The sequence below is a fragment of the Schistocerca nitens genome, chromosome 11 (genome assembly GCF_023898315.1).
Source record: "Schistocerca nitens isolate TAMUIC-IGC-003100 chromosome 11, iqSchNite1.1, whole genome shotgun sequence".
Taxonomy (NCBI): domain Eukaryota; kingdom Metazoa; phylum Arthropoda; class Insecta; order Orthoptera; family Acrididae; genus Schistocerca; species Schistocerca nitens.
This window is the reverse complement of record NC_064624.1, coordinates 46,399,431-46,419,088: the sequence shown is the minus strand read 5'-3', so window position 1 is coordinate 46,419,088 and position 19,658 is coordinate 46,399,431. Positions and strand designations below refer to the sequence as shown.

The following is a 19,658-nucleotide window of genomic DNA, read 5'->3' as shown; positions in this document are numbered from 1 at the left end:
CATCCATTAATTTTCCTTAGCCCATATGCAAATTGTTCCACGGTTTCCATATTCTTCTTAGTTATCAGCCCTAATTGTTCTCTATAGTATCTGACACTATTTCGTTCCGTATGTCTTTGAATTGACCCTTCTTTAAATCCTTCGAATGTTGAGGTTCTCTTAACTGCTTCTGTATACCCTACATAAGTTTATGGTTCCCCTGTTAGTCTCAGTTTTGCAACACTCAATAATTCCTTATCAGACCAAACTTCCATCTGAGCCACATTTCGAAAGTCTCCCACAAAGGCCTCCACATCCTTGGTGCCTTGCGGGAAAAAATCAGCAATTAAATCCTACTTGCAATAATATCTACTTTACAAAATGCATGACCATCAAACTTCTTCTCCATGACCAAAATAAAATAATTTTTTTTGAATCACTGTACCAAAGATTGCAGGTTCATACTCTGATCTGAGAAAGTGACATCAGTGTTCTGACACCAGTGTTTAAAGACCCTTACATTGTCTCCCGTGCAAGTTGAAATGAGACATCAGTACGACAGTAGATTTTTTCAATTAATTTCTTTCTTCTGGCCCTCGGCCGTAGTACATCAGGAGCAGCTTGGTGGAGACCTCCAGTTGCCTCTCGTGTAAAAAATTGACGTCCATTACTTCTGAATACGCAGAGAGCGAGGCCTAGCATGGCGTCACTCGAATGCTGCTGTCAGTCACATCTCTGGCAGCGACCCGAGCGCCTCCCTTGTGACTCATGGCAGGCTGCCCTGTCTCGTGGTAGAACAGCGGACCCCATACTGAACTCTGGGATGTCGCTATGGGTGTCACAGGGTTGTGGTTTAGGCTGTGATACTGAGACGAGAATCATTTAGTACGTGAATGGGAATGGCTGAGAAATTCGACGCTTAAGGCACGTGCTCTAGACTCTTCCTTAGTTGCAAGTGAGGAAAGGCTTCCACATCTACATCCATATCTACGTGGATATTGTGCGAATCACATTTAAGTGCCTAGCCGAGGGTTCATCGAACCACCTTCACAATTTTCTATTATTCCAATCTCGTATAGCGCGTGGAAAGAATGAACATCTATTTCTTTCCATACGAGCTCTGGTTTCCCTTATTTTATCTTGATGATCGTTTCTACCTATGTACGTCGGTGTCAAAAAAATATTTTCGCATTCAGAGGAGGAAGTTGGTGATTGGAATTTCGTGAGAAGATTCCCTTCGCAACGAAAAACGACTTTCTTTAACGGTGTCCAGGCCAAATTCTGTATCGTTTCAGTGACACTCTCTCCCATATTTCGCGATGGTACAAAACGTGCTGCCCTTCTTTGAACTTTTTCGATGTAATCTGTCAGTCCTATCTGGTAAGGATCCCACACGGCGCAGTTATTTTCTAAAAGAGGACGGACAAGCGTAGTGTAAGCAGTCTCCTTAGTAGATCTGTTACATTTTCTAAGTGTCCTACCAATAAAGCGCAGCCTTTGGTTCGCCTTCCCCACAACATTTTCTATGTATTCCTTTAGATTTGACTGATTTATCGTGTAACTGAAGTTTATCGAATTCCTTTTAGCACTAATGTGGATGACTTCACACGTTCCGTTATTTAGGGTTAACTGCCAATTTTCGCACCATTCAGATATCGTATGTTCCAGAATGCTTCTGCATATCGGTGTTAATGATATGGGCATGTAATTTAGTGGCTTACTCTTACTACATTTCTTAAATATTGCTGTGACCTGTGCAACTTTACAGTCTTGGGGTACGAATCTTCCGTCGAGCAAATGGTTGTATATGACTGTTAAGTATGGAGCTAATGCATCAGAATACTCTGAAAGGAACCTAATTGGTATACAGTCTGGACCAGAAGACTTGCTTTTATTTAGTGATTTAAGTTGCTTCACAACTGCGCGGATATTTATTTCTACATTACTCATTTTGGCAGCTGTTCTTGATTCGAATTCTGTAATATATACTTCCTCTCCTTATGTGAACGCATTTCGGAAGGCTGTATTTGCAGCACTGTCTTCGATAGTATCTCCATTGCTATCATGCAGAGAAGGCATTGATTGTTTCTTTCCGCCAACATACTTCACGTACGACCAGAAACTCTTTGGATTTTCTGGCAGGTTTCGAGACAATGTTTCGTTGTGGAAACCGTTATAAATATGTCGCATTGAAGTCCGCGCTAACTTCCGAGCTTCTGTAAAAGATCGCCAATAATCGGGATTTTGTGTCTGTTTAAATTTGACATGTTTGTTTCGTTGTTTCTGCAATAGTGTTATGACACGATTTGTACACCAAGAAGGATCTGCTCCGTCGTTTGTTAATTTATTTGGTATATATCTCTTAATTGCTGCCCTTGGGGGTAACCATATTCAGTCTTGCTATGACAACCCTGTGTTTGCTGATCCCTTTATCCGTTTTTATCCTCGTTATTAACTCAGGATTATTTGTTGCTAAGAGGTCAAGTATATTTTCACAACCGATTGTTGCTATACCGCGCCCAGATGGCTCTGCTTCACAACGCCACTTGGCCGAGTTTTGCTTTGCAATGCATAATGCTCTCGCCCACCTGCATCTGTCTCTGTTGCAGCTCTGACGTATTTTTTTACCGAATACAGTCGATACGCTACAGGAAGTACATAGTCCACTGTGTGGGAATTATACAGTAACTGAATGTCAAGCTATTAATTAAAAAAAAAACACCATTAATTTCACATTTGTTTATTTCATAAACACACACACGCGCGCACGCGCGCGCGCACACACACACACACACACACACACACACACACACACACACACACACCGTTGTATTAAAGCCAACGTTTCTGTCTTGCAACCAACCTAGAAGTACTAACAAAAATTTTCCAGTAGTTCTGTCTGAATGGTCCTGTTTAATTTTCAAGCATGAGTCAATACATGGTTAGACCAACATAGTTGCTCACTGGAGTCCAGATTGCAACATAAATGACGAGGATACAGTTTCATGAGGGTAAGTCAAAAATTATTCAGACTTTTAATGAGACACTCCTTTTACTTGAAAAATACAATTTGATTTACACATTATTTTTCAATATAGTCTTCTTTCTGTGAAATGCGCTTGGTCCAGCCGTCCACAAGCTTGTGTATGTCTGCCAAAGAGGTTTACGTTGGTTGTGAAGCCACTGGTTTGCGGTTGGTTGTGAAGCCACTGATGCGACACTTCTGGCACCTGTGTGTCCCAGGAAAATCGGTGACCTCGCAAAGCGTCCATCAGCGGCCCAAACGAATAAAATTCTGATGGAGAATGATCTTGATTGTTAGGTGGATGTTCCAGCGGCTCGAAACACAGTTCCTGGATTGTGTCAAGGGTGAGGCGAGTCATGTGAGGATGGGCGTTAGGCCTACTATGTAACGGTGAAACGTACCATGACAAAAGACCTCATCCTTTATTGCGAATTGCTGGATTAAGTTTCTTAGTCAACAATTCACAACAATAGACTATGTTGATGGTTTTCCCCTTCTCCATGTAATATTCCTTTTGCATCGAAAAACACGGTTTGCATAACCTTTCTTGGTGATGTTGCAGACTAGAATTTTTTCTTCACTGGTGATTCTGGGTGCTTCCACTCCATACTCTGGTGTTTTGATTCTGGCTCATACTGATGAGTCCACGTTTCATCACGCATCACTATTATTTCCAAAAATGGCTCGCCTTCTCTGTTGTAATGGTCGAGTACTTATTGGCTGACCTCAAGACGCCTAAGTTTGTGTTCTTCAGTGAGTTGTCATGACAAACAAATTTTATGGAAACCAAGTTCATAACGGATGATGGTATCAGCAGAACCATGACTGATGTTCAGTGTAGGCGCTATGCCGTCGATAGTAATCCGCCCATTCGTCAAAACCGTCAACTGAGCTTGCTCCATTTTGTCGACCACTGTGGACGTTCACAGGCGCCCTGCTTCCTGTTTGTGAGTCAGTTTTGTCCAGCCACATTTGAATTCTCGACCCACTTGAAAGAATTTGACCTTGGCAGTGTACTGTCCCTGTACTGTGCTAATAGTCTACCATGAATTTTAGCCCGTTTCAGTCCTTACGACCAATTGACCGTATCACTGGTCCTTGTTCTTCGTTTGTGCATGTTTCTAATGGAGGGGATATTTTTACGCTGCCACTGCCAGCTCACTTCAGTTGTGATAAAGATCAAGTGAATTGCATGCCACCATAGTAGTACCAACGGTAAGTATGATTTCACACACTACCGCGAAAGTGTTATTTTTAGGAAGATTTGGATAATTTTGACTTACCGTCGTACATTTTGTCCTTTGCAGAACTGCAGTTCGCTTCGTTTGGAATTACTTGATTGAACTAAGTTTACTGGAAGATGATACAAGTGCCACTCGAAGATAAAAAAATGACCCCTCATTAAAATGTAAAAGTAGAAAAGTAATTTCTGATGCATGTTATTCATTTACGTTTTGTGTATAACTGTTGTTCCTGTTATTAAAATTCTCCCGTTATTGATGTTAATGAGGTAGTTGTCAATTTAACAAGGTTAAATTAATTATTTCATTAATTAATTGTGTTTCATTTGTAAGGAGTGAGATAATTCTGTGCACTAAATATGCTACTTACGTAGGCCACTCATCTATTATTCGTATAAATTTCTGCAAGGTGGAGCAGTAAAGTTGTACATCTGTGTAGTTTTATATCTTTGGTTATAGTTCATGGCTCATGAGAGAGGTATCTGATGTAGTCATTTCATGTAAAAATATGTGCCCAGGGTACATGAGTATCCCACTGCAGTGGTTCTTGAAGTTAAGCTTCTTTTTGTAGCGTATGATCACCTGATTTTAACATATATTGTTATAATTCAAATTGTTAAACATCCATTGTCTTTTTCCGTTACTACCAGTAACCGTTTTCTCTTCAGGCAAAATTAAAGTTCCGTCTAAAATAATAACTTCTGGGGAACAAATATGTATCATTTGTGGAAGAGGCACCAAGGTAGAAGGCTTTCAGCATTGTGTTATTAACAATGAAACATTATATCCTTAGGAAAAACTCATCAAACCTCAGTACGAAATCCTGTCACCTGTGTTCGTGGAACTATACGAGTTTCTGCAATGTAAAGCCTGCCATGTGCCTTGAGGGTAGAATAGAACTAATGTTTGTCACGAGGTCCACTGAGACATAATTACAGTCAAACAATTTTGTGTCAAAGGCAGTTGGGAGTTATCACTACAGTCTGTGATTATAGCACTAACATAGGTTACATTGGGACACTTCATAAGGTGGAGTTCCCCATCTCAAGAACATGAAGGTTGTGTCTTCTGCTCCGTAACAGAGACAAAACACGAAAGCGACTGTTGCAGATGGCCTAAACCAGGTATGGACAAACCGCAGCTCTCACAGTTGATATGATGGTGGCACACCGCTCACTGTTCATTCTAGTAAACTTTTATTACGTACCTTTCACTCTTGCCTGGAAAGGAGTGGCTCAACCCTCGTACAACTATTGAGTCACGCCAATATAGCTGGTACTGCGGCAGAGGAATCCACATTCGAAATAATAACTTATTTTACTGAAAATTGTTTCTGAAGTGGCACACTTCCACAACAGAGCAGTTCCTGTAACAAGAGCTGCACGTGGGCCTGTGGGGAACAGCGTTGTTTAGTCGTCAGTGGGTTGGGTATTCTACAGTACATGTTTTGCGTCAGTGAGCTTCTTCACCCTAATCATTAGCCCACTGAACATGTATTATAATAACAATAGCATAAAAAATAATTAAAATGAATCTTTGTGAAACAAATGACATCAAATTTTCTTAACTTGCTGCGATACTTATATAGTCACAGTGAGGAATTTGTGGCCTATGCTACTAGCTAAGCTGAAAACACTTGGCGTAAGACGTCTTCCCTTTAGCAGAATCACATTACAAAAGAAGAACTCACAAGTATGTGCAGGTAGGTATGGGAGGCGTTCTCCCTACCCAGATAGCACAGTAAGCCGGTTTCAAACTTTTTTCCAGATGTAAAGTTCAAGTATATAAGCTTAATCAAAGCTGGAATATTCAGGCCTGTTAGTTGGATTCAAGCTTGAAACAAACATCAAAGTTGTCAGAGTTCAAGCTATATTTCAAGCTTGACTTATCAAGTTTGGCTCCAGCTGTATCTACACACGTGGAATACAGCCTGGTATTTACAGCCTGTGTTAAGCTACATAATTATTAATCTGAATTTATTGAACCTAATAAATTAAATAAATATCACAATGGAAATGGTGTGAAAAAAATTATAAAGACATGTATGTTTAAATTTTTTTTATTTTCAAAGTGTTTAAAATTATTTTACTTTAAAATTTAATTATTCTGAATCCCCTCCGGCCCCAGCACACAGACCAGAGCAGGATCAAATATCACTGACTTCTGCCAGTATAATGATCCTGTAACAGGTAAAAGAAAATGTTAGCCATACCTAAACATAAAAAATGTAAACAGTTGAAACTGATCAACCTAAATATAATTTATGCCCCAGATTAGCAAAATAACTTCAAACTCACTGGTGTAGTAAGAATCATTAACTAGTATAAACATCACTGAGTAAGCAGCTGCTTCTGGTAACTTCATTCCAAAGAGTTTTTAAAGTAATTTGAAATAACTTTTTGTTTGAAATTTTTAAAGTAAAGATGACATTTGCATAATTTTGCGATGACTTCGTGAAGAAGCCACACATCACTATTTCTAACAGTTTCAGGGCCATTTAATCTGAATTATAAAGAAACAATTACTTGAAATCATATACACCTCATACTGTAAGCTTGTAAGGAAACTACCGTTTAGAAAAACGTAGACGTTTTATTCTATCCACAATTATTTTTTGGCGAGTAAAACTGAATCAAAATGAAATAAAATATGAAATCGAAATGAATTTAAGAAATTACCAGTTCAGTGGAACTAAAATGTAAAAGAACAAAAGATGTTCTCCTTGTCATGTTTTAATATTGCCTTTTATTAGATTTCAGCCACATTACAAATAACAATAAAAGTAAGACGTACCAGTAGGCCTTGCAGTATTATTTCACCTAGGGAACAACAAAATTAAGTGCAATTGAAGACCAGTCAAAGCTACGCAAATAAAAGAGACTGACACCTATGTAGTGACTGGTTCTTGATGCACTTTTTCCCGTTCACCATGTCATTACTATTTGTATTCGCAAAGAAACTTTTCACACTTCACGATTATTCATTCATGGTGTGACACACGCGAGTATTTACAAGTAAACAAATGTAATAGGGCGATATATATAAAAAGGCGAGATTTTAAAAAGGTAAAATAACATTAAGTTTTAATTTATTGGTGCCACATAATAGAGAACTAGTTTAAAATGACCTCTTTTTGCTGAACAACTTGTAATATGTTTTCTTAGCTGGTAAACCATTTCACTTTCTTTACGTTGTAATACGCTATATATCTTCTTCAGACATGGTGTAGCAGTAAGGCAGGGGACGCCACACACTTTCCGAACTACTTTCCAGTATAAAACAAACTTCACAAGAGTCAACAATCATTAACGCACGTCACAAAAATAAAATGGCCGTAAACCTAGCAGAGACAGTGCAAGGCTTATAAACGCTTGTGGCGCTTCCCGTGGACGTCTATGGAAGCTATGCTGCGCGCGCATCTGCTGTACAGCCTTACAGGAAAATTACAGTTTATTTCAAGCTTGGGAAAATTATTTTAATTCAAGCTAAATTTTTACAGCTTGATGTGAACTGTGTAACAGGTTGATTTTTCAATCTTGAATTTTCAACTGAACCTAAACTCAATATCCACCTTGAAATAAGCTGTGTAACAGGTTGATTTTTCAATCTTGAATTTTCAACTGAACCTAAACTCAATATCCACTTTGAAATAAGCTTGAGTGCTAGCTGGGTATCTGTTCTGTTTAGTTATTGAATAAATACTGACCTATGCTGCAACTTTGCTAGGTCTCAGTGCTGCCCTTGAGCTTTGATACACCCACAACAGTACTCATGTAGCGGCATATTTCCCTCGCTACAACAATTGGGCACAGAAGATGAAACTTAATGAGAAACGAAAAGATAAAAATCAACTTTAAGGAATCACTGTTTCGACGACTGACATCTAGAGTTGCTCATCATTCACACTTTCGAAAAGACATATGAGACATAGCTGAAGGGATCCTGTAAGTAACTTCTATTTAAAGTGTAACTGAGTTTGGTCAGACTCGGTTCACTTCACTTTGCAATAACAGAAATATAAAAATTTATGAGCATTACAAAATGGTTTCCCCCCCTTACAATATCTGGGTTAGGTGATATGATATTCTAAAGTGAATTCTAAAGTGAGCTGCTGAAAAGGTACAATATCTCAAACATTTGGATGATCATAATGAGGTTTGTAATAGAAAGGCAAATAAATACACTATGTAAACACCAATGAATAAGAATATTGAGCAGCTTCTATTTTAAGAGTGGGAATTAACATTAATCAAAACTAATTAGGGACCCACGCAACAGACGTAAAACGCTCAGAATACTTTGCACTGTCCAGAAGGTACAGTACTTTTAAAAATTGGCCGAATTTTAAGATTTTTTATCCGGTGTTTAGTCCATGATACGTTAACATGAAAGTAGAAAATCTCACTGAGCGTTCACGGAAACTGAGAAACAAGTATATACGAGTATTTTCTCGCCAGACGTCTTGACGTTAATAGCTGCCACTACATTACCATTATATAATTAGATCCCTGGAAATGAAAAACGAGAATTATTTCAGTCCAATGGTAGCACAAAGAACAGTTGCACCTCATTGTGAAAATGTTATCAAACCCTGTTACTGTAAAACCTAATACTCAAATGAAACTAGACCAAGCGCAGTTGAACAGAGCATTTAAGTAAAAGGAAAACATCATTATAAATGTAAACAAGTATGAAAAACCATCAAACATTTTTATCAAACAATGTAACCATTATATATCACATAGTCACATTTAGGTAGATAAGTAACAAATAATGTAATCCAATAAAGCATACAACAAATAGATGACCACAGAATAGAATAAACCATTATCATTCGTTTATCATGTATTACAAAAAAAATGAAAACAAGGAAACTAACGTATTACCTTATTCTGTATTCAAAGCTCACCTTACAGAATTGCTTAGGCGTTTCATGTTTTCTTTCATATTTACTTATTTCTCAAGATCGAAGGCCTACGGGATATAAATCACAAAATTCTTGGAAATAAAAATGAACTTGAAACGGCAATAACGAAACCAGAAAAAAAAATCTGGTTTCCTACAGCACAGAAATAAGTTACTTGAGCGCAAAATTCCAATTACAGGAGAGATTTGTGCCAAACGATGACTAGTAACGTTACAACGATTTGCAGTGGTACGTGACACATTCTGGCATAATTTATGCCCATAATCAGAGCGAGCAGGAGATTCAAGAAGACGATGGCCACAAGCCTGCACTTTGTATTGTACTTGTAAGCAACACAGGCTGAAACAGGGCAAGCAACTTTTAATTAAAAATGCCTCTTCTCTGTGGGATTATACATAACGGATATTCGAGTGCAGATTGTAGACACATGGCTGACGACATATGGAGGTTTGGGTTTGGCCGTGACTCGTGCTTGCGTAGCCTAATGGTCAGGCGACTGCTTGCGATAAGCGGGAAATCCTGCTTCGAGCCGAGGTCTCCCACAAATTTTCCCTGTTGTCATTCAGGTATGCAGCTGACGGTTGCCCACATTTGCAACTGTGAATGAATTTCATGTATTTCATAACTGCTTTAGTCGCTGCAGTGCCTGTTCCTAAGGACATGCGTCCATGTCCAGAGGAACTCTCTATCGTATTTCTGAACAACACAGGCATTGTAATATCGTACAAACAGTAATACAGAGAATTGAGAGAAAAGGAGAGGTCAAGCAGTACTCATCTGTTTAGACAAAGGCTGTACCCCATAACCTATAAGAAAACGTGTGCTATAAATCATAAATATTCACATCTTACAGTATGAAGGACATGCTTTATGAAATAAAATCTGTCTCTACTTCTCACCTTCTCTTTGCATATATCCCCTCCATGAAACGTGTGCAGTTGCAATAAATTTCATTTCATTAGGCGCTAAATCTCCTCACTCATCAACCAAGATACCTGAAGAAGTGCGCAGATAGGTCCATAGTCTGTTGCAGACGTAACCCAGAACGGACTTAACTTCCTCCTGTGTTTGTGATGTATCAGCAGCATCAGTTTGTTGGCATTGAACTATGAAATTTATATATGGTAGCAAATGCTTTACTAAGAGCTGTAATGAATTACATACTTATACTGTTGCACAGGTTACTTAGAACATCATGTGTTGATCACTTATCACCAGAAATTTCACATGTTCTTGTTTAAGAGAGATAATAATAATGGCGTGTGAAGAGGGCCTCCCGTCGGGTAGACCGCCCGCCTGGTGCAAGTCTTTCGGTTTGACGCCACTTCGGCGACTTGCGCGTCGATGGGGATGAAATGATGATGATTAGGACAACACAACACCCTGTCCCTGAGCGGAGAAAATCTTCGACCCAGCCGGGAATCGAACCCGGGTCCTTAGGATTGACAGTTTGTCGCGCTGACCATTCAGCTACCGGGGGCGGACTTTTAGGCTAGGCGCAAATTGAGACGAGTATAGCGCGTGTGGCGCGACGCAGCGCAGCGCGCGTTTTTGTAACATCACAGTTTCAAACGAGACCGCGCAAATTGCGACGCGACGCGACTGGGACGTGACACGCGCCTGCGCCAGGTCGCGCGGCGTTGTGGTTGAGGCACAGTTTCTCGCGCCGCACGTCGCACGTGCCTCGCTAGCACCGTGGGAAATTTGAGGCGGGGAGCGAGAAAGTAGCCCGACCATATGCTCACTTCGGCACGGCGCATATGAGCAGTGAAAACACTGCCCATACGATAAATATTGCCTTATACTCTGTACTGAATTTTAATGCCATTGGGTAGTGTTTCGTTTTTCGCCATTTAAACGCTCCAGCTTTCGTCGTTAGTGCATTATATTTTCCTGTTATGTATATCTGTATAGTTTTGTTCTGTTTTGATTTTCTTCTCTCAAGAAAAATGCATAGTTCAGTACCTGGTGAGCCATTGGCCGCTAGAATTGTATCATACGCCTCCAGGATGTTTTCAGATCAAAAGAACGGACATAGGTTAGTGAATAAGGAAGCAAGGAATATTATAAAATCATGTGATATAGAAGCAAGGCAGGAAAGTAAATCAACGTTATCCTCTCGCTTCGTAGTATGCTGACATATCCGTACGATCTGTTACAAAAATTCGGAAAGGGATAATCTCCACAGGTGTGACCACTTTGTGCTCCTGGTAAAAAGCGTCCAAGATCTGAAGTATAGAAGGCCCACAGTCATTACTTCGATATGGATGTAATAATGTAATAACGACACACTGTACTACTTGCATGTGAACATCACATTTCCACTGCAAGCTAGAAACAGTCGAGAAACCTTCACGAATGACAATGTTTTACTTGGCTCGCCATGACGAGAAAAACATCTCAGTGGTAGCATACACAGTATCAGCATTAATAAGCTAATTATGTAACAGGATACACAAATGAATGAGTGGTCGGTATTATTCCGAAAGTATGAGTATCTTTGAAAATGTGCGGCGATTTGATATATTTAATTTATTGAAAAGTATTTCAGACAACGACAGGCAACAATCATGACAATGTTTTTCGAACGACGTGAACTCTTCCACAAGGCACACCTGGCTAGCTTCTGCATTCTTGTCGCGTTTATTATTCACGGCTACTGACAGTACACAGGCTATTCCGCTGTGCAGCGGGCGTTGTGCAGTGGATGAATAGTTTACTTCTCACCATGGCAGAAGAAAAATTAATAGAGGCAGTGAGGGAACACAGAGAGCTGTATGACACAAAACACGCAGACTACATGAAGGTCAAACTCAAGAACCGGATTTGGAGTGATATAGCAAAGGATCTGAATTTGAAAGACGGTAAGTACTGCAATATTTATTTCACAATTTTTTAGTTAATAGATATCACTGTGTACTTCGCTTGAGCACATAACCTGTAGAGCACAATAATTGGAAGTTGCTATATTGTCAATAATAACCAAGCAGAACTGACTGATGTTGCCATGGAACTGCTCCGCAAGTGTTGAAATATTCAGTGAAATTTTTCCTCACTTTGAAGGCAGTTGATGAAGTCCTCCTCCTGTTCCCTTGCACACGAAGTAACTGAGTTGCTGGCAACGGTTCGATGTCATTTAAATCATCTGCAACTACTACTGAAGATCGTAAATAGTTGTGCAGAACGCAGGCTGCTTTCACAACATCTTTCACTGTGTCGACTTTGGTTTCAAATGGTTTCCTGAACACACGGAAACGTGATGATAGTATACCGAAAGCACATTCCACAGTTTGTCGTGCTCGAGAAAGTCTGGCATTGAAGACCTGATGTTCGTAATTGTCGGTAACCTGTCTCTTAGGATATGGTCTCATAATGTTTTCCGACAATGGGAAAGCTTCATCTCCCACAAACACATACGGCATTGGATCAGAAATTGTAGGTATTAGTTCAGGAATGGGAAGTAATAACGTGTTTTATCTCATTTTCTTGGCCAACACACTGCTAGCAAATACATGTCCATCGCTGAATCGTCCCATTGCGCCAACATCAACGGTGATAAATTTGTAATCTGCGTCAACCGTCGCCATCAAAACGATGGAGCATGTATGTTTATAATTAAAGTACAATGATCCGCTTTTGCCAGGTTTTTTAATAACATATTTTCCATCGACTGCACCAACGCAGTGTGGGAATTGCCATCTATGTTCAAACCGTGAAGCGACTGATTTCCATGTCTGTGTTGTAGGTACTGCTAAATACTTTGGTTGCATTTCTTTCCGTACAGCGGTAGCTACTTCTTTTACGATATTAGATACAGTTCAATCTCCCAAGAGATAGTTATACGCAATACTTTTGTAGTTGTCACCGGAGGCTAAATATCTGAAACAAAACGAAAGTATATTGTTAATGTGGAACGATAAAAGTAGATTGCAAATATGTCTTTATCCAAACACTATAAGTTAATATTGCTTATCTTTAGTTTGTCTATCTATATGGGGCAAGATTAATGCCTTATTAGTTATACGTTGTTAATTATTGCAGGGGAAGAGACAAAAAATTCGTGGCTGAAGCTGAGAGGCAGCTATCGAGATGCACGACGACGACAGGTGAAATATATGAAAAGCGGAGCTGCTGCTGAGAATATCAAGCCGTGGAGGTATCAAAACCAGATGTCATTTCTTGAACCTTTTATGACAGCTGGTCCACGTGATAGTAATCTAGGTGATGACAGTGATCACAGCTCACAAGCTACAACTAAAACATCAGCAAGAAGTGATACACTGGAAACCGAGGAATTAGAAGATAACAACTCACTCGACAATGAGGCGAATGAGCAAAGTCAAGACATTAATAACTACGACAGCAACGAAGTATCTAGTAGGAGCATAGGAACGGAGTGCATAGCACATCACACCGCTACTTCAACTCCAGTTATTTAAAGAAGTCAATCAAGGAAAAGAAAACAGGAAGACGTTGTAATTCTGCTAAAACCATCAATGCAACAGAGTGAGGACAGAGCAAGACAAAGAGCAGAAGAAAGAAGAGCGTTGGAGTCACACTGTATCAAAGATGACCCTCTTTACAATTTTTAATCTCTATGTATCAGCTGATTAAAAACATGCCTCAAAGTTACCAGCACAGAATCAGAGGTCAACTTTTCCAGGCTGTGTCACTTGCAGAAGAAGAAATAATGAACGTAAGGAGCCAGACACCTTCGATGTCATTTTCTTCAAATAATTCAGCGCCATACAGCACAGCACCTTCTTCTCACTCTTCATCGCCATATATATCGACTGATTCAGACCAACAGACAGCGTCTCACTATTCAGAACAGCAGCAGATGGAAGATTTGAAGGTCGACACAACTGAATCCGGTTTGTCTAATATCACCGATTTTGTTCACCGTTTTCAAGAAATCTGAAGGGACCATCACAATTATGTTTGCTTAAGACCTTTAATTCTTTTTTGTATCAGCATTTTGTGTATTTTTCGTTTTCTTTTCTGAGTAGTTTTCGCTGCACCGATCCAGATTTTCATTAATTATAAATTAACATTCTTTGTTTATGAACATGTATTATTGCAATAAAACACTAACAAGAGAAATTTGGTAAAAAAATTTTAAAAACCCACTCCAGCTAACAGAACGTTTTTTTTGTCAAGGTGAAATTCGCTTAAGACCTAGCTTGTATTGCACTAAGTTGCGTGAAAAGTGTACAGGGTGTTGCAATTCGTTGACAAAATTAAGTTATTTTCCGGTGCCCTCGACGAATCTGCTTTGGCAGAATTGCAAAGAAAAACAAAAGGATTTTTAATGCTTCAATATTTAAGAACCACTTATTAGGTTTACATTTTTCTTATTTTGATCCGTAGATATATTCCGTGGCTAAGTTCTAGTACATAGTTTGTTCATTTAGATATCACAGTGAGTAAGCCGTTGCGAGGAAAGTGCAAGTCCGAAAAAATTCTCCCATCAATGCGCTCTTTTGCAGTACGCCGACTAAACCATAAGAGCAACAGAACTTGATTCAGTACTGATTTGTAGACCTCAAAAAGACTACTAAATAGTATACAAAAGCATTTGTTTACCTTTTACAACAGTCACACTCGACATTTTTGTGTTATATAATATTGTGCGAGGCACCTTCCTAATACAAAAAACTGCTTTCTGATCATTCTGAAGTAATTCGTGAAATCAGTGTCACTCATCTTGGTCGTAGTTTGAAATTGTCCACATGTTTTTCTTTCATACAAAATATATTTATTTGTGGATTTGAATTTTTTATTTATTAATGAATAAAGGAACACTTCCTCTTCAGCGTTAGTATCCGAATCTGAGTCGGAACTCAAGTCTAACAATAACATCTCTCTTACTCGCGAAACACACATTGTCAGTCTGACAAGCAGTAGGCCGGTATTCGGAGTCTGGCATGCGCGTGTCACACCGACTAGGGCACACTCGTCACAAACGCGTCTCAATATGCGCAGGACCACGCGACACGTGTCGAACGCGCGCGCCGCGCGGCAAAATCGTGTCACGTCACACGTGCTATACTCGTCTCAATTTGCGCCTAGCCTTAAGAGAGATGAAACGCCATTATTATGAATGTAACAGAAAAAATATTCCTATATGCTAACACTTAAAAATGCATGCAATAAAAGATAAATATTCACGTCTTACAGCTTAATGGATTAAATAATTGACCAACACAGTTTTATGAAATATAACAAATATCTGTGTCTATGTATCTTTTTCCTTCTTCCAACCCCTCCACCCTCTGCTCCAAGTATCTAAACACACAAGAAATATCATTTCATGAACATCCAAACCTCTTCAAAACTTCTCACTCCACAGATCAACCGAGATAGTTATAGAAGAGCACAATTGTGACTGTTATCTGTTACAAGAACCACCCAGCACAGAATAACCTCCTCGTAAAATGCACTGATGATGTGTAAGCAACAACAAGTCTCTTGGTTTTGCACAGTGAAATTTAGGTACGGCAGTATACACTTTGTAAAGACATGTAATGAATTACGTATTGTTCTGTTTGCGTAAGAGACTTGGAATACCATGTATTGAACACTAACCACCACAAGCTTCACCTCCATCTTCTTATCTGTGAGGTTCATCATAAATTTGCAGCATACCATGTTGGACGTTAGTCAACTACACGAATTATCACCCCTCCCCCCCCCCCTTAAACACACACCTAAAACCTCATTTATTTTAGCAGCTTCTAGATCGAGTTAGTTCTGTCACAAACTGAACTTTCATATATTTCTCTCAGCGTAGGACTTTGAAGAGAGAGAAAAATGTAGGTTCTCTCAATCCCATGACCTAAACATTTTAAAATTTAAAACATGGGATCTCCATTTTTATCGATAATAATGTAATTACAGCTACATTCCCAGTATTTTTTAACTTAAAATTTGTAAGTCCCTCCTCTCTTTAACATTAGCACAATCATCAACAATTTTCTTCACAAAATCACTAAGAAGCATATTTGTAGAAACAAACAACCTAATGAATACAGGAAAATGGGAATATGTAGGAAGAGAGAGTGTGGGAAGTAATGAACAACAAAGATGATTATATGAAGTTTAGGAGAGGGGAAGTGTTGAGCTGTGTCTGGTCATTTAGGATGAGATCTGTACTGTGAGCAAGATGTTTGCTAACTTCCAGGGCTTCGAGCAGGTTGAATTTATGGCCTTTGTTTGCTAAGTGAAGAACATGGGACACTGGCTCACTCAGTACATGCTCAGCAAATGCAGAGTCTGAATTCTGCAACCTCCAGCTGCGCTCATGTTCAGCCAGCCTAGTTGATATGTCTCTGCCTGACTGATCAATGTAAAATTTGTCACAATCAGAACAGGTGATTTTGTATACCCCACTTTTGGCTAATAACTGGATCTTGTCTTTTTTAGGAAACCCTATACTTGCAGGATTTCAGTGCTTTGGCTACAATCTGTGATCTCTGACCTACAAATGGTAGTGTACACCATTTCTTACAGACAGTGGATGGGGAAGCAGGTGGGACATAGAGGATGGGTATGATTTTTCGTTTTTGTTTCCTGTGCAAGATGTGGTCATTAAGAACTAGATTGTAGCCATTGGCTGTGGCAATAAATTTTATTGTGTCCAACACTGCTTTAAAATCATCTCTGGGCATGGGGATAGATATGAGATGGTGAACCATTGAGTGAAAACCTGCATGTTTGTGAGCTATGGGCTGTTGTGAGCAAGAAGGTATTACTGTGTCTGTAGTTGTTGTTTTTCTGTAAATTTTGAAACAACGTGTTTGTGTGTACTGCTGTCAATGGTGAGACCTAAGAAGTTTATGGGTTTGTTGCCAATCTTCATAGTGAACTGGATATTTTTATGTTGACTGTTTAGGTTTTTCAAGAATGTGTTGAGTTGTTTGTAGTACCAGTCCACATACACAGGACATAATCTACATATCTAAACCAGTATTTGATGTTTACACTCAAAATTTCTGTTTTTAGAAAATTTTGTTCAAAATGGTCCATAAATATTTCAGCCAACAGTGGACTAAGAGGGGAACCCATAGGTAAGCCATCTAATTGTTTATAAAGAGTCCCTTGGAACTGTTCTTAGTTCTGTGTGAGGCATGTCTGTGCGGCCAGTCTCAAGTCATTCAATTCTACTGGATTGACATTAGACTTGTGCATCAGCTCTCTCAGAATATCAATGCAGTCTACTACTGGTATGTTAGAATACAAATTGCTGACATTAAAGGATACTAATTTATTACTGGGTGAGACAGGTATACCTTTTAACTTGTTTACTAGGTCCACAGAGTTGGAAATACCATGCTTTGGTTTGATTTTAGTCTTGCTCTTAATTAGGACATCCAGTTTACTGGCTAGTTTGTAAGATGGAGCAGTGAATGATGATACAACTGGACGAAAAGGAACATCTTGTTTATGCAGTTTAGGAAGCCCATACATTCTAGGAGGCACTGGGTTCATATTGGTTAATAATTTTGCTTCAAATTAAGAGAATATGCTTTTGCATGAATTGATTGCATATTTAATATCCTCTTTGAACAATTTAGTAGGGTCTTTAGGAAGGACTTGGAAGCCTGTGGTATTCAGGAAATCATTAACCTTATCCATATAATCATATTTGTTCAAAAACACAATACTGTTGCCTTTATCAGATTTTGTGGCAATGATACCTTGGTGTTGTAATTTCTGTTTTAAGTACTTGAGGGTGTGAAAGTCAGTAGACTGTGGGATGTTACACACGAATTTGGTTTAGTTCTTTAGTGCATTGGCAACTATGGTGTCTTTCGTTAGGGCATATTCAATATCAACTTTCATAACATCCAGTTGTTTTTCTGATGGAGGGTGGGGAGGAGCAAATTTAAAACCTTTCTCAAGCACTCATTGTTCGTTTGGAGACAGAACCAAGTTCGATAAGTTAATTACGCGTTGCGAAAAATTTTGTTTACAGTTTGAGGTTAGAGGTACACTCACCTTCCTAATCATAGATAATTTCTTGTTCTGCCGCAAAAATACATCGTGAATAAGATCACTTACACTTAGACGAACTTCTCGATCGAAAACGTCGAATCCACAGGGGTGTAACTCAGATGTAATTGCTATATGTACCCCTTTTAGATGTGTACACATGTTATCACGAACACGATATCATTTCTTCCTTTATCCACGTGTATCTTGCGATGTCAATGGCTTTGTTTGTAGTGGTGGATGTTCCTCTTGACCTTATGTAGACGTATTTTGCTTAATTTTTCGTTGCAAACACTGTTAGTTAAACCAAATGTGTTGTGTAGACTTTGCTTTTTGTCTCAGTAATCTACTATAAAAGACGGATAATTGTGCGGTTGTGGCATATTTTATCATATTAACAGAATCTTCCGTAGGTCCTTGGTAGAACAACATTATAATAAACGAAAACTATAGGGTTTCCTACTATGTCAGGAACACGACAGCCCAGTGTGTTTTTAATAGCAAAGACAAGAACCATTTATTAGCCAACAGTGGGGTACACAAAATCACCTGTTCTGATTGTGACAAATTTTATATTGGTCAGTCAGGCAGAGACATATCAACTAGGCTGGTTGAACATGAACACAGCTGGAGGTTGTAGAATTCAGACTCTGCATTTGCTGAGCATGTACTGAGTGAGGGTCACAACTACCAGCCAGTGTCCCATGTACTTCACTTAGCAAACAAAGGCCATAACCTCAACCTGCTCGAAGCCCTGGAAGTTAGCAAACATCTTGCTCACAGTCCAGATCTCATACAAAATGACCAGACACAGCTCAACACTTCCCCTTCCTAAACTTCATATAATCATCTTTGTTGTTCATTACTTCCCACACTCTCTCTTCCTACATATTCCCATTTTCCTGTATTCATTAAGTTGTTTTGTTTTGTTGAAGTTGTCTTTGTATCCCACATAGACTGTAGTTTCAGTATTTAAGGCTTTCTTTTAACTGGTAATTGTATTATTTTCCATGTTTAACACTCCTTGTAGTTGTCTCATCAAATACTGCTCATATTTACTTTGCTCATTTATTTAATGAAAACTGTTACACAGCCACTGCTTTGATTATAATGTTAATGTTAAAATGCAGTACCACCACACTCTTAGACTGTAGGTTCCCTCAAACACCTCCATTTTCCTGCATTTATTTATTTCTGTTTATCTTATTGATATTGCTTAAGTTTCTTATGTATTCTGTATTTACATTGATAACTGTCTCTTCTTTTAATTTGTTGTGTATCACTCTCCATGTTTTATACCTCCTGATGAACCCTTGTCTAGTACTAATTTTATTTTGTTTTATTAGTTTTTTTTATTAATAGAAACTGTTATGTAGGCATGCTGTTCCTATTTTGTGCTAAAGGTTTTCCACTCTACTCCATTGTTATTCATGTACAGTTCAGTTTTTACTTTTTCATTGCAAAGATGTTACTTAATATATGTTTCTACATC

General features: G+C 38.8%; 1 protein-coding gene across 1 annotated transcript; it reads left to right on the top strand.

The window, feature by feature from the left end:
• The first annotated feature begins 11,900 nt into the window (after positions 1-11,900).
• LOC126212596 (uncharacterized) lies at positions 11,901-13,611 on the top strand. The gene is made up of 2 exons (XM_049940025.1): positions 11,901-12,036; positions 13,214-13,611. The coding sequence occupies exons 1-2, from the start codon at positions 11,901-11,903 to the stop codon at positions 13,609-13,611; spliced, it is 534 nt and encodes a 177-aa protein (XP_049795982.1).
• The last annotated feature ends 6,047 nt before the right edge of the window (positions 13,612-19,658 follow it).

What these genes read in the sequence shown, in the direction of transcription:
- LOC126212596 (XM_049940025.1), top strand. Translation starts at nt 11,901, where the DNA reads ATGGCAGAAGAAAAATTAATAGAGGCAGTGAGGGAACACAGAGAGCTG. An exon ending in GGATCTGAATTTGAAAGACG is followed by an intron (nt 12,037 to 13,213) that starts GTAAGTACTGCA and finishes TAATTATTGCAG; the next exon opens with GGGAAGAGACAAAAAATTCG.